This window comes from Oryx dammah, unplaced genomic scaffold, assembly GCF_014754425.2.
Source record: "Oryx dammah isolate SB20612 unplaced genomic scaffold, SCBI_Odam_1.1 HiC_scaffold_1, whole genome shotgun sequence".
NCBI classification, from domain to species: domain Eukaryota; kingdom Metazoa; phylum Chordata; class Mammalia; order Artiodactyla; family Bovidae; genus Oryx; species Oryx dammah.
In genome coordinates this window covers 97671490-97695662 of record NW_024070185.1, presented here as the reverse complement: position 1 = coordinate 97695662, position 24173 = coordinate 97671490, and the positions used below count along the sequence as shown (strand labels likewise).

Below are 24173 nucleotides of genomic sequence, written 5' to 3'. Positions count from 1 at the left end.
CTTCCAGAGCTTACTCAAACTCATGTCCATTGAGTTGGTGACACCATCTAGCAAAAGCCAAAGCCGATTTCTCATATTGACTTTGCTTCAGTCTTTTTGGTCAAGAAGGGCAGTTTACAGCTTGAGAAGTGTCGGAAAGAATACTGCTAAGAGGTAACTGAAACCCAGGACTGCTAAGAGGTAACTGAAACCCAGGTGAGTAGAGAAGATTGGAAGATAATAAAACTCCCAGGGATACAAATGCTCACAGTGCTTTGGGTGCTGTACCCCAGTTCCCACATCAATGAATTTGTCCCAAGGATTTCATATACCAGAAAAGGCACTGGAGGCAGAAATGCCAAGTTCTAATTTTCAAAACTGAGAAGGAAGGAATTCCATAAACTATATGTAAATAGCTGGACATCATGGCTGGCTAAATTCTAGCGTCAGTTTTGAAAGAGCAGAAGCTGAGCACATTAATCTCAATTTTTTTTTCCTTCAAGGTCTCTAGACAGATTAGACAAATGACAGAGGTAAAGCATATTGGGTCATCATAAAGTCCCTATTGTCCTTACGTGGACAAAACAGAAACGTGTGCCATGAGTGTTAGGACAACAGGCGGAACTTGTCACTGGTTGAAGGGCTATACCCCACAGGTGCTGGGTAAGGATTCCCCGGGGCCAGGAGGATCCCTAACGGGGAGCCGCAGGCTTCTGGCTTTTTATCAAACTGTGCAACAATTTTATCAGTGAAATGCTGACAAATAATGCCAGTTTGCTTTTCAGATCTGAGATGATACTAAACGTAGAGGGAAAGTGAGGGTGTGTAGAGCCACAGCCATGAGCTGTAAAAATCCTGACAACAAAGAGAGTTTTCTCCTTTCAAAATGGTTAAACCCTTTATTCAAATGAAACCTGATGCAGAAATACGATACGGAAGCACAAGGCTGGGGAAGCTGCTGTGTTTGAAATTGGACAGAACATCAAGTCCCTCACCTCAACTCCTGCCTTACCTTCCAGAGACTCCTCGGTGACCCCAGGGGCCCCGACACTCCTGAGGGACACTTTAACAGGAAGAAACTTAACAGTCATGTAAAATCTACCAAGGGCCGAGAGGTGCATAGCTCATCCTTATTTTTGCCTCTTAAGATTAGAAAGAGAGGAATTTGTAGGCTCTTCTGCATGTGAGAAGGCGAAGTAGTGTGTGCACAGTTGTGGGGAACAGACTTCTCGCTGCCACTGAAATGATTGTGGAGCGATGACTCCACTGGACAGAGGGAGGCCCAGAGGAGCGCAGGCCTCTCACTTCGGAGGCTGTACCTGAGAGCCTGAAGCGGAAAGGCCGTGAGGGCCGCCAGGAAGTCCCACAGCTGTGGCCTCTGTGGGGTGACCGTTCAGCCCGGAGTGTGCTGGGCAGCTCTGACAGGGAAGGGACAGGCAGGGCTAAGGGGGTCCAAGAAACCTACCATCTCAGGACCAGATGAACCAACCGGGGCTGCAGGCATTAAGGGGATGGAAAGTGAAGGCCTCGGAAAGACAGGATGTGATAGCCGTTTTCAAAGACTTAAACAGAAATCAGAACTTAGGTTTGTTCTGAAGGGCTCCTAAGATACTTAGGTTTGTATCTTGCTGCTGCTGCTGCTAAGTCGCTTCAGTCGTGTCAGACTCTGTGCGACCCCATAGACGGCCTCCTACCAGGCTCCTCTGTCCCTGGGATTCTCCAGGCAAGAACACTGGAGTGGGTTGCCATTTCCTTCTCCAATGCATGAAAGTGAAAAGTGAAAGTGAAGTCGCTCAGTCGTGTCTGACCCTTAGCGACCCTATAGACGGCAGCCCACCAGTCTCCCCCGTCCCTAGGATTCTCCAGGCAAGAACACTGGAGTGGGTGCCATTTCCTTCTCCAGTGTATGTAAAAAAGGTAAAAGATGAAAGCAGCAGGCTAATGAGAGCCTCATCTGAGGATGAACTTCCCAGCTGTCAGAGCCAATTACAGACAGAATGGGCCATCTGTAGAGAGACCCCAGGTCATGGTGTGTGCCTGTGGTTTGAAGGCCTCTTGGCAAGGCTCTGTCCCCGGGCTTCCATGTTTGAATAAGGAATTGGAACAGATGCCTCCTGATTCTGCAAAGCAAAGATTCTAAATAAATTCCCACTTATACAGAACCGAACACCTCCCAAACTCCAGACAACCAGAATATTTGTCATAATACTGAGTAATGACCAGTGACATTTATTAAAATGGCCCTAAGACTGTGCAAATTTTCCAAAGGACGCCCCTAAAGCAAGATGGATGATATCTATGAGAAAGAATCCCAGGGGCGACTGCCATTCATTTGTATGCTACCCATGCTCGGTGTAGTCACTGCTAGCCATAACTGATCATTAATCTGGATACTCTGTTTCAAAAAACAGCCTGGACAAAGCAGTTAACCACACCAAATGCAATTCCTTTCAAGCCTCTGCATCTGTATATTTCCACAGTAGATACATTTATGCATATTGGTTCTTAACTGATAAACAAAAGTACATGTAAACTTCTTTTTTAGAAGACTTTGAGCACATAATACTTTTTCAAAATGACGTTTGCTACTGGATTCATTATGTTTCCACAGTGTCTTCCGAGAGGAAGGATCCTAGCTTGTGATAGTGTGTATATTCCTACGCACACAGAACTGCAATCCCAGTAACATATCATTCTTGAAGCTCACATTCCTTGACTGCCAATGCTGCTCAAATCCTTTTCATATCTCTCAGTCTCCACACACTGGCCCTACCGCCTCAATGAACTGATTCATTAGTTAGGTCATATTGCATGTCCTGTGAGTCACAGAAATGTGAAGAGGAGCTAGAAAGCTGTTTACCCACAACTACTGGGAACTACCAACACTTTAATAACAAGCAGGGAGGTATGTGCCTTTTGAAGAGTTGTTATCCCGAGTTGATCTCAGAAGTGCATCTTGGAGCATTTAAAAGAATCTGCAGCTTAAGTCACTGCCAATGGCCCCTTCGTAGGATGACTGTAGCTATAAGTTTTTAAACTATCCTGGGATCCTAGCTTGAGTTTGACCAGATACCATTTACAGTACCCCCCCAACTCTAGAACCCTGTGAATCTGTTTGTAAAATAATATGCTAAGACATTTATAGAGTCCCCAGGAGATACTTATATTTTGCCAATGTGCATGAAATTATGTCAATACCTGCAGAGTTATTTTACTTTTATGTTAAAAGGAAGGCTTATTTGCTTTATAAAATACTGTATAAATAATTTCCTCTGACTTACTAGTCCATGATTGTCTTATAAAGGTATCCATGACTTCTTTTAAACATAAATTTACCTGGATTACATAAAGCATAAATCTGATGCTCAAATTCCAGCTCACCTACATTATCACAAACTACAGCATTGGCGGCTCATTTTTCCATCCAACCCCTGCCCTCAGTGCTTCTGTGCACAGAGCAAAAAGGATTGGTATAGTGATTTATTAAGCACGGCATCCAGTTCTGATTTCTGGGGCACATTCACATTGAACAGAGCAAAGCAGGGCTCTCCATATGTTTTACACTCACAAATGTATTACTCGCTATAATCCACAAGTGTGAGGAATATTAGCAAGAAGCATACAGTCATTAAATTGCTCCTTTTATTTTCCAAATATACCACAGTAGGTAAGAAATAACTCCAGCAATGAGGAGACTTGAGAATCTATATGTTCACAGTGTACAAACAGCTCAGTTCCCAAAGGATTACAGCAACGTTCTCACACACTTTGAAAATAGTTTCCCCCCAGCTTCCCAGCATAGCTCATTTGATCTTGTAGAATGAGGACTGATATAAAGACCACAAACACAGATTCCTCTGAAGCAGGAGGAAAAGAGCTCTATGATTTTCTCAATACTCCCTCCCCTTGGCCCTCAGAAACCCCTCAGGTGCCTGCCCTGTGTGGCCACTGTAAATCCTACATCTGAAGCTTCACTGAGGAGGGGGTCCCCCCCACCATGTAAGAATATCTGGGCATCCCTCATTAATAAAGCTCAGAGGGATGCAAGCCTCACGGTCAGTCTTAGCATCAAAAGCAAACAGTTCCCCAGGACTTACCAGCTGCTCTGCTGGTTCTGTCCTGCTCAGGTGATGGTTCTGCTGTTCGTGAACAGAGGATTGGCAGGTCGGGGAGCTGGGAGGAAATGTGATTTACTGCATCTGGTAGCAGAGAACAGGGAATACAATTAGGCACAGTGTTGAGAGGCCTGATGGGTTCACTGCCGAGACAGCAGCTTGTCTGCCCTACATAATGGACCACAGAGGCGGCCACTGCAAGAGAGGATCAGGGTAAACAAAGACCAGCATTTGCCCAGTGACTAGTATTCAGTAGAGTAGCTGAGGTAGGAGAGATCCCGGCCAGAAAGCTCGAGCCCCAGAACAGCTCTATGTATTAAAAGATTCAACAGAAAGCTCTAGATTCTAAGAGTACAATGTGTTCAGAGGACAAAAAAAAAAAAAGAGGGAGAGAGATGAACTAGTGAGAGGCATTATCAACTCGATGCGGGTGCATTCTCAGTCGCTCTGTCGTGTACAACTCTTTGCAACCTCATGGACTGCAGCCTGCCAGGCTCCTCTGTCCGTGGGATCTCCCAGGGAAGAATACTGGAGTGGGTTGCCGTTTCCTTCTCCAGGGGATATTCCTGACCCAGGGATCAAACCCAGGTCTCCTGCATTGCAGGCAGACGCTTTAACCTCTGAGGCACCAGGGAAGCAGTAGAAACATGGAAGACACGTCTTAAACAGAATTGGAAAACAGATTTGGGAGCCTTTCCTTAAACTGAAAATATCACTTTATGTGCCTGATTCATTCCGAAGACTAACAGGCATAAAAAATTTTTTTTCAGAATTTATCCCACAGTTTCAGTCCTTCTGTCTCGTGTTTCAGCTAGAAAATTCTAAGATTCCAAATAACAGCACCAGTGAAACACCATGAGCTCAGCTGCAAGAAATGTGGCCTGTGCAGAATAGAGACCGGCTCTGCTTGGGGAAATATCTTGAAAGTTCATTTAGGGAGATGGAGGCCATGGAAGTCAATAGGTGTGTCAAAGTATTACAGGAGAGGGGGAAACCACTGGGGTGAAACAGGGGGAGAATCTGTGCACGCCCCAGAGGGCAGGGGGAAAGTGAAGGAACATTCTAGAAAGCTGGACGTTAGGTGATGTGATTCCTTCCATGTGCCACAGACATACCCCATTATCCTGGAATGTTGATCACTGGTCAATGATCACGTCTAACTGCTTATCACATATTCCAGTCAATAACCCACAAATCATCTCAAGCTCAATGCGTCCAAAACAGAACTCTCATCTCCACTCATCTGCTGCTTCTCCCGTACAGCGTGTCTTGGCTCACTGGCACCACAATTCACCCAGGATCCTGGCGGTGCCCCTACCTCCTCTCCTGGTATCCAGTTAGTCCCCCAGCCTTCCCACATCCATCCCGTCCTCTGTATCCCCACTGATGCTGACTTCATTCTGGCAGGTTTCTGTTTTCCTTTTTAAATTTCATGTAGGAGAGGGCTGTGAACAGACACCAAATCAGGACTGGTTGAGTTCTGTACCGACGAGGCCACTGCCGACTCACACGCAGCCGAACAACCAGGATGTACTGACACTGGACCACCAGGTTCTTAGGGCAAAGGGAATGGATGGTGTGGAGCTTCTCTAAGAGAATGGGTTTGTCTGTATCAACCCTTTGGGAGACAGAACCGGAAGTCAGGAGTCAGCAGGCAGGCCCTGGGTTGGAGCGAGGCTCAGGTTACTGTTTCTCCCTGGGGCCTCATGTGTGCTGGAGTTGGGCACTGGGTCAGACAGACATAGCTGAAGGCCCTTCATTGCAGGGGAGGAAGGTGGGCCTTTGAGATGATGCTGGGCTGGAAGATAGCCAGGAAGCAGCCTATAGAGCCCCTCTGAAATGGCCTGAATTTGAGCCAGGGCCTCAGAGTATGGTCACATGTCTGAAGTTGCCCTTTATTCTCCATGTTGAACTGCTCTGCCAGTGTTCCTTAGGTTAGCTGGCAGACTCTGCTCTCACTCTGGAGAGTTGTGGGAAGGGCCAGGACCCTAAGCCACACAAGGCAGGACCAAAGAGAGCAACAGTTGGGGTAAGGCGGGGCCTGGCAGGAGGGGGAGACAGTGGTCCAGGGGCAGGAAGAGCAGCACAGTTTAGGAGATGGGAGGAGACCAGAGCAGATGTGCGCAACTTCTGAGTCTCCCTGAGGATTTCCAGAAGTCTGTGGAAGGGCAGTCTCGGCAAGTCCAACTGCCTGCGTTCAAACAAGATGCATTTGAATCTCTCAAGCCATTAAGACCAGGTAAGACTTTGCAGACTGGTCACACATGTCTGGTGCCTTCTATGCTACACATAGAATTTCCAGGACATTTCTGCATACTGAAAGATTTAGCACCTAGAAGTAAAAGCCACCCGCAGGCAGTGGATACTGCTCTTGACTCCTATTGCTTACATTTCAGCCTCCCCCAGGAAGGGAGCAGGTGATGGAGTTACCATCACCCAGTGGTCACTGGCTACAGGCTCACGGACTACAGCTCTTTGGGGCTGGGGCTCCATGGTTTCTGCTCCTGATAAGAGGTGGCAGGGCTTGGGGCCCAAGGGAGAGGATAGGGCAACTCCTCAATATATCATTAAGTAGTGATTCCTGAGGTTCTGCAGCCCCAAGGGGTCTGATAAACCAACACAAGGAATAAGAAACAGAGCCCCCAAAGCTTCCTGGGGGAGAATTCCTTCACATGGCCTCAGTCAGTAAACTGCCCTCTTCCTGACAAAGTCTGGGTGGTCTATCATGCTTCTTCCTCCCTCTGTCTGAGGAGGTAACAGTCAGTTACAGAACAAAGAGGAAAGGTGAGTCCTTCGCATTACCCAGCACTGCTAAAATCGTCACTGTATGAAGAACATAAATAGCCAATGTTAGAGAGAAACAAAACTGATGAAAACTCTCCTAAAATCATGACTTCTGGGCAAGTGAAGACACACTAGGTCCCAACAATTGGTATGAAGGTTTTGATACAGGAAAGGTTCCAGGCTGCCCCAGACTGGGATGGGATGGAAATCGACAAAGTCTCAAACAGCAAGGACAAGACAGGCCCAGGACAGAGGTTTTCCTTTGCCAGTTCTGGCCAAGGGTTTCACACCAGCTCCCCAGTGGGTAGAGAACAGAGGTAGTTCTAGGTACATACTATGTGAAATTTATACTCACACAAGACACTGTGCCTATTTAGGGCAGTAAAAACAACCCACCCAATCAATTTTGACTCCACCATATAACAAGGATGTATGTGGGGTAGGGAGGAAGTGAGGAGGGATCATGAAGTACGTGGCCAAGAAATTCTACTCACAATTAAAATACATTGCTCTCGATTGCCAAGGCTATTGGTAATCAAAAGACATTGGTGATCCAGCAGTCTAATATCTTTATTTCCTCTGAAAAGCACAGGGGTATATGCGCAGGGTACCTGAAGAGGGGTCATTACACAAGCACACACTAGCAGCCAGCTCCTCGGCAACTCATCACACTGGCAATGCTTTTGCTGACCTCTGCAATGTCTTGTGTAGTTATATAACTTCAGCTGGACCTGGATTCTATAATCATCGTGTTTCAGAAGTTGGGTATTTGTCCTAAGGCATTATTAGTCTACAATCATTTTTTTGTTAGGTCTTAGTACCAATTGGTTGATTCTAAGAGGGTCTTGGTAACTTTGAAATCAAAGGAAGAGGAAATAATCAGACAGCTCAAACGTCCTAAACTGGATGGGCTTCTTGATGGGTTTTTACCCACAGAGTGACCTATAAACACTGACCACGTTCTTGGAAGGATGTGTTCCCTCCTTCAAACTGCTTTCTTTGCTAACAGATGTGGTGTAATGAAAAGGTCTCCCTAGGCTTAGTTATAATCAGACATGGAAGTATCACCGTCCAGGGCAATAAGGAAGATCATGGAAACTTTTCCCTGGCCATTTCTTGAGACCCCTGAGACTTTTGCATCCTCCTAAGCCTGAGTTCACTCATCCTGTAAAAAGCAATGGAGGATAAAATCACGAGGGCTATTTTGTTCTGCAGACTCCTTTCTAAGTCATGATTGGATTTCTTACCACCTCTATGAACTACTTAGGTAAACAGATGAAAATAGTGGGAAGTACATGGAGCAGGAGGAAAACAAAAAAAGAGAGAGAGTGCTGAGTTTATGACATGGCTTCATGGATGCTTGTAACAAGTCACATACTACATGGGTCTCCATGGCCCACACAGCCTTCCCTGGGACATAATATGCAGGATCCATCCCTTCCCTAATTAGAGAGAGAAGCCTAGGAAAGGTCCTGGTTTGAGAAGGGAAGAGAAAAAAAGAAGTGAAAGCAGAAGAGGCTGATGTGTATGTCTCCGGTATGTGGGTGCCTGTGGGTCCACGTCTGATACTTACCGTGTTACTGCTAATCACATACATGGCCTCAGGGTAGCCCTAGCACGAGGGAACTCCACTGTCTTTCCCATGCTGCCACCCCCAACTCCCCAAAACAGGCAAGGCCACCTCCTCAGGCTATACTCCACCCCCAAAGCACAGAACAAGTGTCCTGACTTGGCCATACCCTAGAGAAAGTTGGAGAACTATCATAGGTCCTCTTCCTGGAGTTGCTGTGGGCTCAACCTGGACTTGTCTCTGAGCGTATGCACTGGGATCATGAATTTAATATCTTCCCAAAGATCACCCAAGGAGCCAAAATTCAGATCCCCTGCCTTTCATTTGGTGGGTGGGGGGGAACCCAAAGAAACCACCATTTTTTCTTGTTTGTTTTCTGAAGTTAGAATTATCCTTATTGCAAGGATCTTTGCTACACATTATAAGAAAAAAGCCTATGCATCTCTGCATTTTAAAATCTTTAACCATACATTTCCAAAAGACATTGGGAAAATACTGATGCCAACGCTTATTCTACCTCCTACATCATCTTTCTGGTTTAGAGGCTGAAAGAGAGAAGACAATGTCTGTTCCTTCTGACAAGATCTGGCATTTTTGGACAGGTTGAGCTAAGGGTCAGAGTGAAAAGTGGAAATCAAGTGGTTTTCATGAGTTTGTAGCTAAAGTTAGAGGAGCAAGGTGAAAGCTAAGAGGCACAAAACCTCAAATTCATCCCATGGCCGCAGTGAAGGAGAGCAGGGAAGCAGGGGGCAAAGAAGGGGAGAGAGAGCAGAGGAAGGCCCACTCTTGCCAGGATGGGGTCAAGAAGCCAGGGCCCTGCTCCTAACCCTCATGTGCCCCCGGCCAACCAGGCCCCACAGGGAGAGAAGTTCTGTGAAGCCCTGGTTCCCAGGAAGGCTGGAGAAACTGCAATTTTCTGATTCAAAGTAAAACCAGAGGCCTTAGGAAGGTTTCCTAAACTCAGCTGATGGGCTCCTGAGACCTAACACCAGTTCCAGTGCGGTCAACCCTGCCAGGGAACTGGTCCTGAGGCTGGTGCTCTGGGCTGAGTGTATTTCAAGAGAGATCCAAGCAGTGAACCTTGGAGACCAAATGGGAAGACGACAAGCTGGGCCACCTGTGTAAGAATAGGAAGAGCTGGTCGAGAAGTAGTCCTTGAAGAGGAGAGACAGAGGAGATGGGGGCATGGCCCTCCCAGGCATTCGCAAACAGTGCTCCCCTTCTTTCTGATGCCCTTCTAAACCAACACAGCATATCTCCCAGGGAGCCTGTGTTAATGAGACCCACTAAGCTGACAGGTGAGAACATTCAGGTACAGAAAGGGAGAGCGCGCTTACACTTACCTCCATCTGCACTGGAGAAGCTCTGTGGAGACAAAAGCAGGGCAGGGAGTCACTATATAAGAGGGGAGATGACCCTTCACTCATTCAGCCCGTCTTTCTCCCCCAGAATTTGACCGTGGTGGGCAAACCCCGTGCTCTATTTCCTTCTGGGAAATTTGTTTGGGATTCCGAAATTTAAGGAAAACGTTTACCCTTTGCACCTTATTTACCCCAAATTTCTCCCAGTAGACATTTATGTCAATTATCCAGCAAATACCCTTGGTTGTGCTGGAGAAGTGATAACAGAAAATCCCACCCTGTAACGAATGTGTTTAGACTGCTTTCTTATCACTGCTGGGTACCTGAGGAAACAGGAGTTGTAAAATAGAGGGGAGGGGGATCCTGAGTTATTCAGAACCTGCTGGCATTATGGATTCTCTCTTTGCTACACAGCACCGTGTGTTTTCATAGACAGGCACACCTCATTTTATTGTGCCTCAATATTGCCCCCCTCGCTTTTTTTTTTAACAAATGGTAGGTGCCTGACAACCCCCAGTTAAGCCAATCTGTCAGCACCATTGTTCCAACAGTACTATTTTTAATTAAGGTATGTACATTGTTTTTTAGACATAAGGCTATTGCATACTTCACAGACTAACAGTATAGTGTAAACATAACTTTTATATGCAGTGGGAAACCAAAAAATTCATGTGACTCACTCTATTGCAGTATTCACTTAATTTCAGTGGTTTGGAACCAAACCCACCATATCTCTGAGGCATGCCTGTGCGGTAAAATTTCATGTTTCACTGACACTTTCTTTTTTGGAATTCATGCCCATTTGATACGGTTTTGCCCCTGGCCTTTTTATAAAAGAAAGACTTAAAGCCACAGGGAGTCTGTTTAACTGGCTTCATAAGAATTGGTTTTTAGACCAATTCGCCACTCTCAGCTTCAGAGACAGCTCTGGTCCTCATACATCTACCTCTCATTGCAGGGTGTGTGGTCCAGGCTTCTTATCCATACCAACTGGCCTTTTCTCCAATTGGCACTGTCGTGGTGTGCCTGCTTCCCCAGGGGTATAAGTGAGAGAAATGACGTTAGTTTTCTTCACCTTCTGAAAGTCCTTGAAGGATTTTTCTGTTTCCTTTAGCTTCTCTAGGATGATTTGCTCTTTGGCAGATATTTGGGACTCTTCACTTTCCAGGGCTTGTATTTCCTGCTCCAGCCTGGAAAACACACAAAGAGAAGACAGGTTACTTTATCTTCTGGCCAGAGAGCACCTTCCTCCCATTGGGTGACTTCCTGGTGGTCTCCGTTTTACATGACAGTGTGGTACCTGGCCAGGCTTTACCTCACAGCCTGTTGCCACCTCTGCCACTGAGCAGACATTGGTCAAAGGGAAACAACCCAGAGTTGCTGCCACCCAGTCATTGCCACCACTTTCCAATATGCTTTGGTGCCTTCCTTTTAACTCTTCTCTCCTGCGCATTCTTAATTGGGAGGTAGATATTTTTCATAACGTGGCTTCCCAGGTGGCTCAGCTGTAAAGAATCTGTCTGCCAATGCAGGAGGCTTGGCTCATTCCCTGATTGGGGAAGATCCCCTGGAGAAGGAAATGGCAACCCACTCCAGTATTCTTGACTGGAAAATCCCATGGACAGAGGAGCCTGGGGGGCTACAGGCCATGGGGTTGCAAAAGAGTTGGATACGACTCAGCGACTAAACAACAATCATTTTTCATAGGTTAAGACATTCTGTCTGAAGGAAAATAGCTTCATATTCTGCTACCTCGTACTAACTGCTCTTCTGTCAGGCAGGCCAAAGGGTGAAGAGCTGGTCTTGCTCAAAGGAAATACGTTGCCATGGCATGGCTGGTGGCTAGTGAACCTGCTGTCACCTTCCTCAGTGGCCTGACTTCCGCCAAGAAGAGAGGAGATGGAAGGGACTGATACAACTGCCCCTACTCTTCTGGAACTTTCCTCAGCTTTTACAAAACCTATATATTTTCTGAAAAGGAAACTTCAGCACAGCCAGAGACTCTGGGAATATTCCAGAAGAGCAGCTACACTGAAGTTTCGAGGGAGGTCTTGCCAGCTCTATTCTTTCAATGAAATGATTATAATAACCACTTAACTTTTCTTGAACACTAAATCTGTGTCAAGAGCTAAGAATTCACGTGGATTGTTGTAGTTAACCTTCCTTATGACCATATGAGCAGGGAATTCCCATTTTACAGACAAACACATTAAGGCAAGGCAGGGCTAAGGAATTAATTTACTGATACAGAGCGCTGAAGCTAGGGTTTAAGCCAGGAAGTATAACTCTAGACCCTGGTCCTCACCATCGTGCCAAACTCTGGTCACATGGTACTTCACTACAGTATTTCACATATGCCCTGCCTTTTTACACACGGAGTATGTTGACTTAAATAGGGCGGTACTGTAATGTACCAGTGTTTTTGGGTTATGAAGGGATGGGTGTTCCCCTACCTACAGGACCCCATACTATGATGCTTCCAAATCATTTGGTCTGAATGCTTTCATTCATTCATTCACCTCTGCTTTTGCTCTCCTCCCCCTCCGTCATGTTGGAAGCTTTGCTGCAGAGCGTGCCTGCCTATGTTTGTCCTTTAGCTCCCCCTTCCTCGTCTATATTCTAATCTGCTGCTGGGAACTGGCTAACCAGGTCTGTTCAACTGAGACCTAACCTAAAGTGTTCAGAGTGAGATCTGAAGAGTAAGGTAAAGAATCTGCCTGCAATGCAGGAGACCCAGGTTCAATTCCTGGGTCAGGGAGATCCCCTGGAAGGGAATGGCAACCCACTCCAGTATCCTTGACTGGAGAATTCCATGGACAGAGGAGCCTGGTGGGTTACAGTCCATGGGTTCACAAAGAGTCGGACATGACTGAGTGACCAACACACGGAATACCAAGATACGGGCGTGGAATTATTCCGGGATGCATTGTGCCTCTCAGAGGGCTTTTCTGTTTCCTTCTTAGGCATCAGAAAAATAACTTCTGGATGGATGATAGCAATTACTTTGGGTTATGAAGAAACCCAAACAGGGCTTTCCAGGTGGCTCAGGGGTAAAGAATCCGCCTGCAATGCAGGAGAGACAGTTTGATCTCTGGGTTGGGAAGGTCCTCTGGAGAAGGAAATGGCAACCCACTCCAGTATTCTTGCTGGGAAATCCCATGGACAGCGGAACCTGGTGGGCTACAGTCCATGGGGTGGCAAAAGAGTCAGACACAACTGAGTGACTGAACACGAAGACAGATGCTATAACCATACTCCCTCCAGATGAACACAGCTTCGGACACAATGACTGCGTCCCTCATAGTAAAAGTGGCAGTTCTTTTCATGACTAAGACGGCCCTACAGCATCTAGCCTCCTAGTACCTATAAGAGCCTCTACTCTTAACAACGTGCCCATTTCACTTTATGCTTTGGTTAAACAGAGCTACTCCTTATTTGCCCACCTGTGACCACTGATTTGCCCTTCTCCAGACAATCTATCTCCAAACCCTAGCCACTATTGAAATCTTAGCTCAGATACCACCCACCTCATGAGGCTTTCATAGATTCACCATCAGAAAATAACAATATCAGTGGTCTTATCAAGTCCACTATATGTTAGAGCACTGGTTTTCAACCAAGGTGCTTTTGTCGCTTAGGGCATAGTTGGAGGTATCTGGAGATATTATGGTTGTCCATTTCTCAAGCAGAGTGGAGTTGGTGCTACTGGCATTTAGGGGGTAGCAGTTTATAAACATACTACAAAGTACAGAATACCCCCCACAATAAAGAATGATTTGTCCCCCTAAAACCAATAGGGCCAAGGTTTAGTAACTCTAAACCCTGCATCAGAGTATATATAAATTATTAATTTCCATTAACAGTATAAATTCACCATGGGAAAGGCATAGTCAATACAAGTGTGTTGAATGAATGATAAAAGATGAATCAAGTTGCAAAAAGTCATATAGCTCAGCCAAGAGGAGATCTTCAGGTTTCTGAGACAAGGTGAATTCTTCAGCAAGCTTTGACTTGAGAGGCTGTGTGTGGGCTGAGAGGCACACAACCTAGAGGAGAGGGCCAAGCAGCATCGGTAGATAAACAGAGATATAAACCTTTGCTCTTCCAAATGTTTATTACATCTTTTATTGATACATACATCTGTGTCAATTACTTTGGGAGGAATCAAGGAAAGGAATAGGAGCATGGAATAGGGACAACTCAAGTGACCTAAAATGGAACCAATTCAGTGGGTAGGGGAGCTCCACGCTAGAGGTTTCCTGGAGAGACTGGCCAGGTGAGTTTTGAGCAGATTTCATTTGAATCTCAAAAAAACTGAGTACTTCAGCAGATATCTAGAATGTGGGTTGACTCTATTATTCTCAAATTCCCTCCCTTCCCCGTGCATCTTCATGGGAAAAACATATATGTCCCCAACCACTGATATTGGTCTTGGCCACATGATTTGCTTTGTCCTCATGGGAGGTGGGATATACTTCTCTGCTCTTGACTTTGGGTGCAGCCATGTGACTGCATTGGCCAATGGGATGTTAGCAGACACACAAGCAGAGGCTTGGAATGTATCCGGCCAATCGGCGCGTCCTCTTGAGCCTCTCTCAGCACCAAAAGAACAGCTTCTCTGGGGAGCTGCTGTTCCTTTAGCCCGAGCCCTGGAAGGAACACATCGGGAGTAGACAGGAGCTCAACCCAGAGTCAGAGGCCATGGCCAGTCATATCTGCACCTACCATTAGAGCCACTCGGCTAAGCCCAGCCCAGATTAGCAAACACCCAGTCTCCTCCTCACAGAAGAGTGAGCAAGAATATATGATTTTTATTTTGAAGCACTGAGTTTGAGAGTCGTTTGTCACAGAGCACTATTTTGGCCAATAGCTAACTGACACAGCTCAAATATGTATATATTTTATATATACATATTATATATGTATTAATATATATTATTATACCTCCTAATGATATATATCCCAATAGTATATATTCCATCTATATATATAGGTGTGGGCTTCCCAGGTGGCGCTAGTGGTAAAGCACCTGCTTGCCAATGCAGGCAGATGTAAGAGACAAGGAATCAATCCTTGGATGGGGAAGATCCCCTAGAGGAGGGCATGGAAAGCGCACTCTAGTATTTTTGCCTGAAGAATCCCAATGACAGAGGAGCCTGGTGGGCTACAGTCCACAGTGTCACAAAGAGTCAGACACAGCTGGAGTGACATAGCATGCACACGTGCACGCAAATCCATGTGTATATGTGTGTGTACATATCCTAATAATACCTGAAGCTGAAAGGTCAGAGGAACTATAAACTACCCTCTTCCCACCCCCTCAATCGTCAGAGAAATAAAGAAGAGTACAGGGCACCCCTTCACAAATTTTAAAATTGAGAAACTAGGAAAATATCAGTGGTGCTTATTTTTGGGTAACGAGATACTGAGTGTTTTTAGTTTTCTTCTTTATAATTTTCAATATCTTTAATATAATTTAAAAAATCAGATAGTCTGTATCTCGGCAAAATAAAAACAATAAATCACATTTTTAAAATGCCACCTCTGGCCTGGCACTGAGAAGGCTGCTCTTCATGGGCTGTGGCACCAAAAAGGAGCTGAGGGCCAGTGGGGTGTTAAAATAAATACAACATCAACAGGCACTCAGTTCCACCAACACTGACGGAGCTTGTCCAGCTGAACTGAGTCAGGCACTGCAAGGAATTCTGTAATAAAATTAGGTTAAAATTTTCTGACTTAAAAAGGTTGACTCTAAGTAACTCACTACTCTCAATGAAGCAGCCTCAAGTGATTAAGGATTCTCTGTGATGTGATGCCCACTGACTGGCCTGATCATCTCCACTGCCCGGGCCCTATTGGTTTCAAGGCTCTTGGCTATATAGCTCAAGTGCTAAAGATTTGGGTCGTGATACTGCGTAACTGAGAAGGAACGTGGGACGGGAAGAGGGGGGATGGAAAAAAGCAACAAAACTAGGCTTTTAAGATAAGAACAATTGAGTTTCATCCAGAGGGAATGAACTCAGGAAATCTACAGTTTGTATATGTCCAAATGAGTCAGACCCAAATAGCAGATTTCTCTACAAATGCCCGTGCGGGCACTGGAAAGCTCAGACTGCCATCTTTCCATGGAAAGCCTGAATCACAAGCCTGAGGAGCTTCGCAAGAAACCAAGTGTCGTGGGGTTAATAAGAGTCATTCCAGTTGGCTTAGAAATGCCAGTGTTTTCTAGCTTTATGACCAAAATCTAATGCAGACTTCCCAGGAGGAACCAAAGAGATACTGCCCAGCTAAAAATAAAGAATAGGCAGGAAGTGTAATTTACACTCAAGGTTAACTGAGGCTCTTTAGGCTGAGACTGGTGTACATTACAGCCTTTGACCAGCTTGCTTAGTTTCTCTGGAGGAAGAAGCAGAGTGTAATAGACAGTAAAGAAAGGTGACACACCGCAGCTGTGCAGCTTCAATTTACTGGAGATGAGGTTGTGATCCTGGCCAAATGGTCTTATAGAATCTAACCTAACCCCAATAGACCTTTGTCACGAGAAAATACAAAGGACCTACGAAGTGCATCGATCATTCTCTCATTCAAAGTCTATTTATACACGCATCTGTCTAACTTAATGCAAGCACCTACCTTCTAACAGGCACTGCACTGAACATCAGGGACAGAAAGCTTAATCAGCCATGGTGTCTGGTTGGGGGATCTCTTAGTAAAGTAATGAGAACAGTCAAGTAAACACATAAATTGCAAAAGAGCCCAAAAAGAGCTGGAGGAAAGAATAACGATTTGGACAATTGTCAGTTCCGCTGGGGAATGTGGAGGGACTCCAAGTGCCTGTCCCAGATTTATTCTCCCCTTCTCCCATGCTAACAGAATCCTTATTTTATGGGGGATGGGTGGCAGGGTACCCAGCTGAAAATTTACACATCCCAGCTTTCTTTGCATAGAAAGGCGGCCATAGGACAGTTTTGGCCAGTGAGATGTATGTGAACGTTTTGGGTAAGACTTCTGGGAAAGCTCCTTCAAAGGGAGAGAGTTGATTTAAGTGGCACTTGGCCTTTCCCTTCTTTCTGCCTAATACAGGAACCTGGTGCTAGAGGGATGTACTAGCTTCCAACTGCTGCGGTAACAAATGACACAGACTTAGCAGCTTACAAAAAATCAACTTACTATATTACATTCCTGCGGGTCAGAAGTTTGACAAGAGTGTCACTAGGTTACAGTCACAGGGTGGCAGAGTCATGCTCCTTTCTGGATGCTTTGGGGAAGAAGTGCTTCCTTGCTTTTGCCAGCTCCCTGAGGCCACCCACAGTTCTTACCGCATGGCCCCTTCCTCCACTGTCAAAGTCAACAATGCTGTTGTTGTTCAGGCATCAAGTCATGTGTAACTCTTTTGCGACCCCAGGGACTGTAGCCTTCCAGGCTCCTCTATCCATGAGATTCTTCAGGCAAGAATACTGGAGCAGTTTCCATTTCCTTCTCCAGGAAATCTTCCTGACCCAGGGATTGAACCCGTGGCTCCTGTGCTGGCAGGCGGATTCTTTACCACTGAGCCACCAGGGAAGCTCTCAGCAGTGTTGTAAGCTGACTATTCTTCCCCTGTCACATCTCCCTCTGGCTCTCTTCTTCTGCCTCCTCTTCCACTTCTAGGAATCCTTATGATTACTCTGAGCCAACTCAGATAGTCCAGGGTAATCTCTCTATGTTAAAGTCAGATGTTTGGAGACCTTAATTCCATCTGTAACCTTAACTCCCCTTTGTCATGTAATCTAACATAATTACAGGTTCTAGGGGTTAGGATGTAGACATCTTTGGGGGTCCATCACTCTGCCTACCATAAGGAATATGATGCTATAGGTGGAGTGTCACCTTATATCCACATGGACAAGAGTCTGCTAAGGGTGCCTGAGTGTGCAGAAAGAGAGAAATTGCCTGGGTTCTAGTTAGCATCCTGGAGTGATGACACCAGCTCTGGACAGTTCACTCCAGATTTTCTGCTGTGAGTTTAAGCCACTGTTGTGATCACAGCTAAATGCAATTTCCTCCAGGTACAAAGTGGTGAGGAAAACTTGACTGAGTAAGTGTTATGTTAGCTGGGCCTTGAAGGATGCCTTCATCAGGTGGAAAAGAGAAGAAAACGGGCCAGGCAGAGGAGATAACACAGGCTGAGGCCCAGAATATCATATGTCTCTCCCTCACCCAGGAGCATGTGGCCTTGCATGGCCTTTTCAGGGACTGCACACTCTACTCTCCAGAGGCCATGGTTCACCAAGATGCCTCAGAGAGGTTCTCAGCTTCCAGGTCCCTCATCCCCACTGCTCACTTTGTGCTCTCATTCTGCTGGGCCTTGGATGGCCCAGAAATACTTGGCCTTCCAGGCGCTGTGGGGACCCTTCCTTCCTTCCTTCATCTTCAGTGGGAGAAAACAAGGCTCAAACAAAGAGAGGTGGGAACAAGAGAGGGGCCCTGGGCCACTGATTCTCTAGCTCCTACGTGCCACGATTCTCTGCGGTATCTCTGCCTATTTAACTTACAAGAGCCAGTCAGTGCTTCCTTTGTGTGAGCATCTCTCAGTTGAATGCAAAAGGTGCAAACTCATTTGAAAAGACCCTGATGCTGGGAAAGATTGAGGGCAGGAGGAGAAGGGGACGACAGAGGATGAGATGGTTGGATGGCATCACCGACTCAATGGACATGGGTTTGGGTGGACTCCGGGAGTTGGTGATGGACAGGGAGGCCTGGTGTGCTGCAGTTCATGGGGTCGCAGAGAGTCAGACACGACTAAGCGACTGAACTGAACTGAACTGAATACAGACTGGGTTTCCAACAGCCCAACCGTTTGGGGAAGAATTTGCCAATAAATTCAGGTATATTCCATCTTTTCTTTCTCCATCAGTGATGGTGACAATAATTGTTATGAAACTAAGAATTCTAACATTGTTTTTGTTATGTATATATTGTTTGTATGTAACAATAATAATAATGAGGGGACTGTCAAGAGTTTACTATGTGCTAAGCACTGTTCTGTTTCACATGCATTACGATACTTAATCTTCATATCCTATGAAACAAGAATTCTTTCTCTTCCTTTACGCAGATGAAGGACTGAGATACAGAATGCTACTGACTTGTTCAGGGTCACAATCATAATGAGGCCAGGATTTGGGCCCTGGTACTGGAGAACTAGCCCTAGAGAATCAGGACTCTTTGCCACTGCTTTCGGCTCCCTCTCTAGGATCACTTTCTTCTTTTTCCTCACTTCCACAAGAACTCAGTGCAAGACAATGGATTTTTCATGCTCATAGAACCCCAGAAGGTCACGCTGGAGGTAGAAGCCATTTAACCTAATTGATTTCCAGAAACACAAAGCCCCTAAATTGTCCTCCACCCAGGATTTCTGCATGAAATCCTCTGCACAGAGGATTTCAGATGCAGAGAACTCACCACCTCTCAAGGCAGCCCTTCCCTCTTTGGACAGTGCTGACCATCAGCAGTGGTCAGTGAAAGCTGATCAGCTTCCACTCATGGTCTGAGTTCCAACCCTTGGAAGTGCAGAGGTCAAGTTTAGCAAACAACATGACTTGTAGGGGCTCCACTTGGGAAATGGGAAAACCAAAGGCAAAGGGAACTTACTATTCAGTGGGGAGCATGGATGATATGAATTGGGACCCAGCTTCCCGGGTGGCTCAGATGGTAAAGAATCTGCCTGCAGTGCAGGAGACCTGGGTTCAATCCCTGCATTGGGAAGATCCCCTGGAGAACAGAATGGCAATCCACTCCAGTTATTCTTGCCTGGAGAATTCCAGGGACAAAGGAGCCTGGTGGGCTACAGTCCATGGGGCTGCAAAGAGTCAGACATGACTGAGCAACCAGCAGTTTCACTTTTTAGTGGGGTGGGGGGTGGGGGGAAGAGCAGAAGGGGAAAGGGTGGAGTGATCAAGAGGAAGGAGGACTTCTGGGCTTCCTCATAGAACCAACTCAGCACCAGCTAAAAGCTGAAGTGAGAGGAACAGTAAATAAACATTTCAGGGACTTCCCCGGTGGTCCAGTGGCTAAGACTCCACTCTCCCAATGCAGGGAGCCCAGGTTCAATCCCTGATCGGGGGACTAAATCCCACATGCCAGAATTTAGAGTTCGCGTGCCACAACTAAGACCCAGGACAGGCAAATAAACAATTAAAAAAATAAAAAGAAACATTTTCACAAAACCCTGGGGACTCTAAGTACATTTCTGAACAAGGTCTGAGCAAGACCAGCCTCTCCCTGACAATGGACCCTTTATAATTTTCCTGTCAAGGGACCTGGACTGAGGTCACAGACATAGACTGTGAAAAGGTCAACCACTGCTGCTCAGTTGACATGTTTTAGAGATTCGGTAAATTCTCCCAGAATAAAAAGGAGATGCTGACAGACGGGTCCACAGTGCTGAATTTAGACCTGTTCTTTCCCCTAGAACTGCAATTTCATAGTTGAGCAGTCAAGTGGGGGTGCCTGTCTGACCAACCTGCCAAAATAAGAACCTCAGGGAGAAAGTTTGCTCCTCAGAGGAGAGGAGAGCTGCCTGTTTATGCATCCAGCATGAAGCAAAATGTAAAAGAGGCTGTGAATTGTTCAAGACCCACCCTCCCTTTTTCTCACTACAGCATAATCCCTAAAGTTAAGCTGGGCACAGGGCACACAGAATAATGTCCATACTCCTTAGCATCTTTTGTAACCACGGGCAGCATGTTCTGGCCAAAGGGATGAAAGTCAAAGCGTGGTAGGCAGCTTCTAGAACCTTCTGTAGCCCTTTCCTCTTTCATCCCTTCCTTCATCCTTCTGCCTGAAATGAAGAGATATGTGGGTGAAGCTCTTACTGCCATCCTGGACTCTGAGAACAAAGACAGGAGTGGGAAAAGCTAGAAGAACGCTTGGTCCTTAAGGGCTTCCCAGCTCACAGCCACCAGAGAGTGCTTGACTGCCTACCTATGAATTTTTCCTGGAGGGAGAAATAAACATCTTGTGTAAGCCACTATGACTGTGGGTCTTTGTTACCTGCATCCACATTTAATCCTAAGCGATGCAGTTTACCACATAAGCATTTGGATGAATGCTTATAGAAGTATGCTGAGGATGTGGGGCCATAGCTAATCACAGCCCAGAGCCTCATTAACGTCTCAGCAGCAAAAGAGGGGGAAGAAATGAACAATCACGAGGCTTGCAATCCATTCCTGCTAATCAACTTTTATAAGATGGGGCTTGCTTAGGGCTGTGCTTCACTCCACTCAACATCCTGCTCCATCCAAAGCCTCAGCAGGGAAGTTCCCACTCTTTGAGCAATGATAATCATCCAAGTCTTAGCATCTCTGGTATGCTGGGGCTGCAATGTTTGTGTCCATCTGATGCTCACAGCTTCTGCCAGCTGGATTGTACCAGAAATAGCCAGGACTAGGCTGTCCACACATTTGAAAGACTGACCCAGAAGAAAGCCTTGCAGCACAGTGAGCTAATTACCCCTACACAGGAGACTTGACAACACAGAGCTTACCTACGACCCTGGAGTTCTGGTTACAGAGTGGGATCAGAAGACATATTATATAGGTGGTCCAGAAGTGAGTGTGGTGACATGCTAAGGTGGCGGGCATCAGTAATTTCAGCTGCCCAGGATCCCCGCCCCTTTCCTTTGGGGAAGAGCATACAGCTCCTCCACTGGGAAACCGTCTCTCTGGAGAACCTTGTGCATTTGGTGAAACTATTAATCAAAGGGTCCCACATCCCTGGCCAAGGAGTAGGTCAACTGGACTCCTGTTAGAAACCTGCAACTTGGGAGGAGTAACCCAAGAATGGGTAATAATGGTAGGGGTGTGGATAATCATTCTTACAGCAGGATTCTGAAGACTTCTCTGTTAGTTTTTGCTGCCTGGATCCTCAGTTCTACCTGGGACTTGATTATGTAACCCCTCCGTTCTAAGAATATTTAGCTCTATCTATCTAACCATCCATCCATCCATCTATCTATCATCCATCCATCTGTCTGTCCATCCATCCTTCTACTTATCTATCTACATCATCTATCTATATCTTAAGAGCTTTCTGTTTCCATATTCCAGGTAGGACACTGGGCAGAATACTGTCTCCTTTCACACAGTAGATGCTACAAAATTCATTTTCCATCTTCCAGGAAAACAGTGCACTTGTTTCTATGGCACTCCCCAAATATTTTTCATTTGTGACTCAATTTGCAAGGAGACAGTTTCCTTTTATTTAGATGAGTATATCTGGAATCACCACAGATCATTTGGTATTTTACTGTGAAAAAGGTTAATGGCCTTTAAATAAACAGAGGATTTCCACTTCTCCTTGTGAAAGAACAGGACCTTCCTTGACTGCAAGGTGTCAGTGGAAACTCAAGCTCGTTTCATTTTTTCCCCCTTCGTCATCATGGAGACAGAAATATGGCCAAGAAGAGAACGGTGCTTTAAGAATTCCTGAGGTGTAGCTCATATCCTTTCCCTTGTTGAAAGGTTGATGGTTCCCCATCATCTCCTTCCCGCATCTGATTGACCTTCTTAGGCTGGAAGGTCACACCCTCCATGCTCTGCTCTCACCCCTTCCCAGCCTTACACATTCCTGTGTCCCAGCCAGAACAGAGAGCATGCTGCTCTGTGAAAAAGCCTGGACCTCCCTCTTGCAACTCTATCTACTGGAAATACATCTGATAATCAAAGCCCAAACTGTTGCCTTAGTAATGTTTTTCTTCAACCCACTCATCCTAATATGTTCACTCCTTCCCAGTCCCCATCATGGCATCTTTAGAGAGCTAAGAGCATCCTTAGCCCTCTTCAGTTCAGTTCATTCGCTCAGTCATGTCCAACTCTTTGCGATCCCATGAATCACAGCACCCCAGGCCTCCCTGTCCATCACCAACTCCCTCTTAGATACCCGGTATACCTCACCTGGTATTGGAGCACTAAAAATGTGTCCACCCTCCCCAACTGTACTATCCTCTCCTGAGTACAAGCTTACTGAGAAATAGGACAATATTTTATGAATTTATTACTGTACCATACATTCTTTTTTTCCCCTTATATTCTTTTCTGTATACATCAGTTCAGTTCAGTTCAGTCGCTCAGTCATGTCCGACTCTTTGCGACCCCGTGAATCGCAGCACGCCAGGCCTCCCTGTCCATCACCAACTCCAGGAGTTCACTCAGACTCATGTCAATTGAGTCAGTGATGCCATCCAGCCATCTCATCCTCGGTCGTCCCCTTCTCCTCCTGCCCCCAATCCCTCCCAGCATCAGAGTCTTTTCCAATGAGTCAACTCTTCGCATGAGGTAGCCAAAGTACTGGAGTTTCAGCTTTAGCATCATTCCTTCCAAAGAAATCCCAGGGTTGATCTCCTTCAGAATGGACTGGTTGGATCTCCTTGCAGTCCAAGGGACTCTCAAGAGTCTTCTCCAGCACCACAGTTCAAAAGCATCAATTCTTCGGCGCTCAGCCTTCTTCACTGTCCAACTCTCACATCCATACATGACCACTGGAAAAACCACAGCCTTGACTAGATGGACGGAGAGGCCCAATAAATGTTTGTGGAGTGAATGAAAAGCAAAGCAAGAACACATTTTAAAGGATTCTACAGTGAAACTAACTTGGAGATGGTGCTATTCAATATATTTTGTAAACTCTCAGCTTGGTTTTGCTACTTTCACCACTCCCTCAAACGTATTAAAATTTGTATATTCATTGAAAAAAATCAATACTGGATTGCTTTCTATATTTATCTGAGTGAACTGCTGGGACATATTAGCACTTTCATTATTGATGTTGGTACAATCAAATTTAATCAAGTAAATATGAATGAAAATTTCTCTGTCAGTTTTTCTTAGCCTCTGCAAACCAGCCTATTCTTTCCTTGTATATTTAGCTCATCTGAAATCACATGGCTCATACTGTCAGAATCTATGCAAGCTGATTTCTGCTGTGGAAAATCATTTCCAAGCAGCTGCTGAGCCTTGATGTCTTGGGTGTGATTCTCGTGTGAGTCTGTTTCATCAGAAATACAGAGTTTTGATTACATGAAAATGAGATGATCTCCTTCCAAAGCAATCCATTTCTCAGTAACTTAAATCCTATCTTCCCAAGGAATATCTTTCTCTGCAGGAAGAGAAAAAAAATATCTCATCCAGCCTTTCACCTCCAGCCTCTGAATCAGGGACTCTCCCGGTGAAGGTCAATGACTCCGTCTGTGGACCTGACCTGGTGCAAATGCCTCTGGGATGGGACTTTATCAAAGACCCCTTCTCCGCTATAGCTTCAGCTTATCTCCAGGATGCCTCCTTCCCGTTAGTCCCTTTAGAATAAATTCTCTCACACCAAAAATAG

The 24173-nt window shown here is 45.8% G+C and overlaps 1 protein-coding gene across 5 annotated transcripts in view; it reads right to left on the bottom strand.

Annotated features, from left to right (window-relative positions):
- Positions 1-24173, bottom strand: part of PALM2AKAP2 (PALM2 and AKAP2 fusion) — a 507547-nt gene that overhangs the window by 220528 nt on the left and 262846 nt on the right. For 3 of the 5 annotated variants that reach the window (XM_040237431.1, XM_040237449.1, XM_040237459.1), the window contains exons 5-7: positions 10885-10999; positions 9792-9813; positions 4077-4178 (exon numbers count right to left, since the gene is read on the bottom strand). In XM_040237431.1, coding sequence (XP_040093365.1) covers positions 4077-4178; positions 9792-9813; positions 10885-10999 — 239 coding nt within the window. The remainder of the gene's footprint in view (positions 1-4076; positions 4179-9791; positions 9814-10884; positions 11000-24173) is intronic. The other 2 variants (XM_040237441.1, XM_040237467.1) reach the window with 1 other exon arrangement.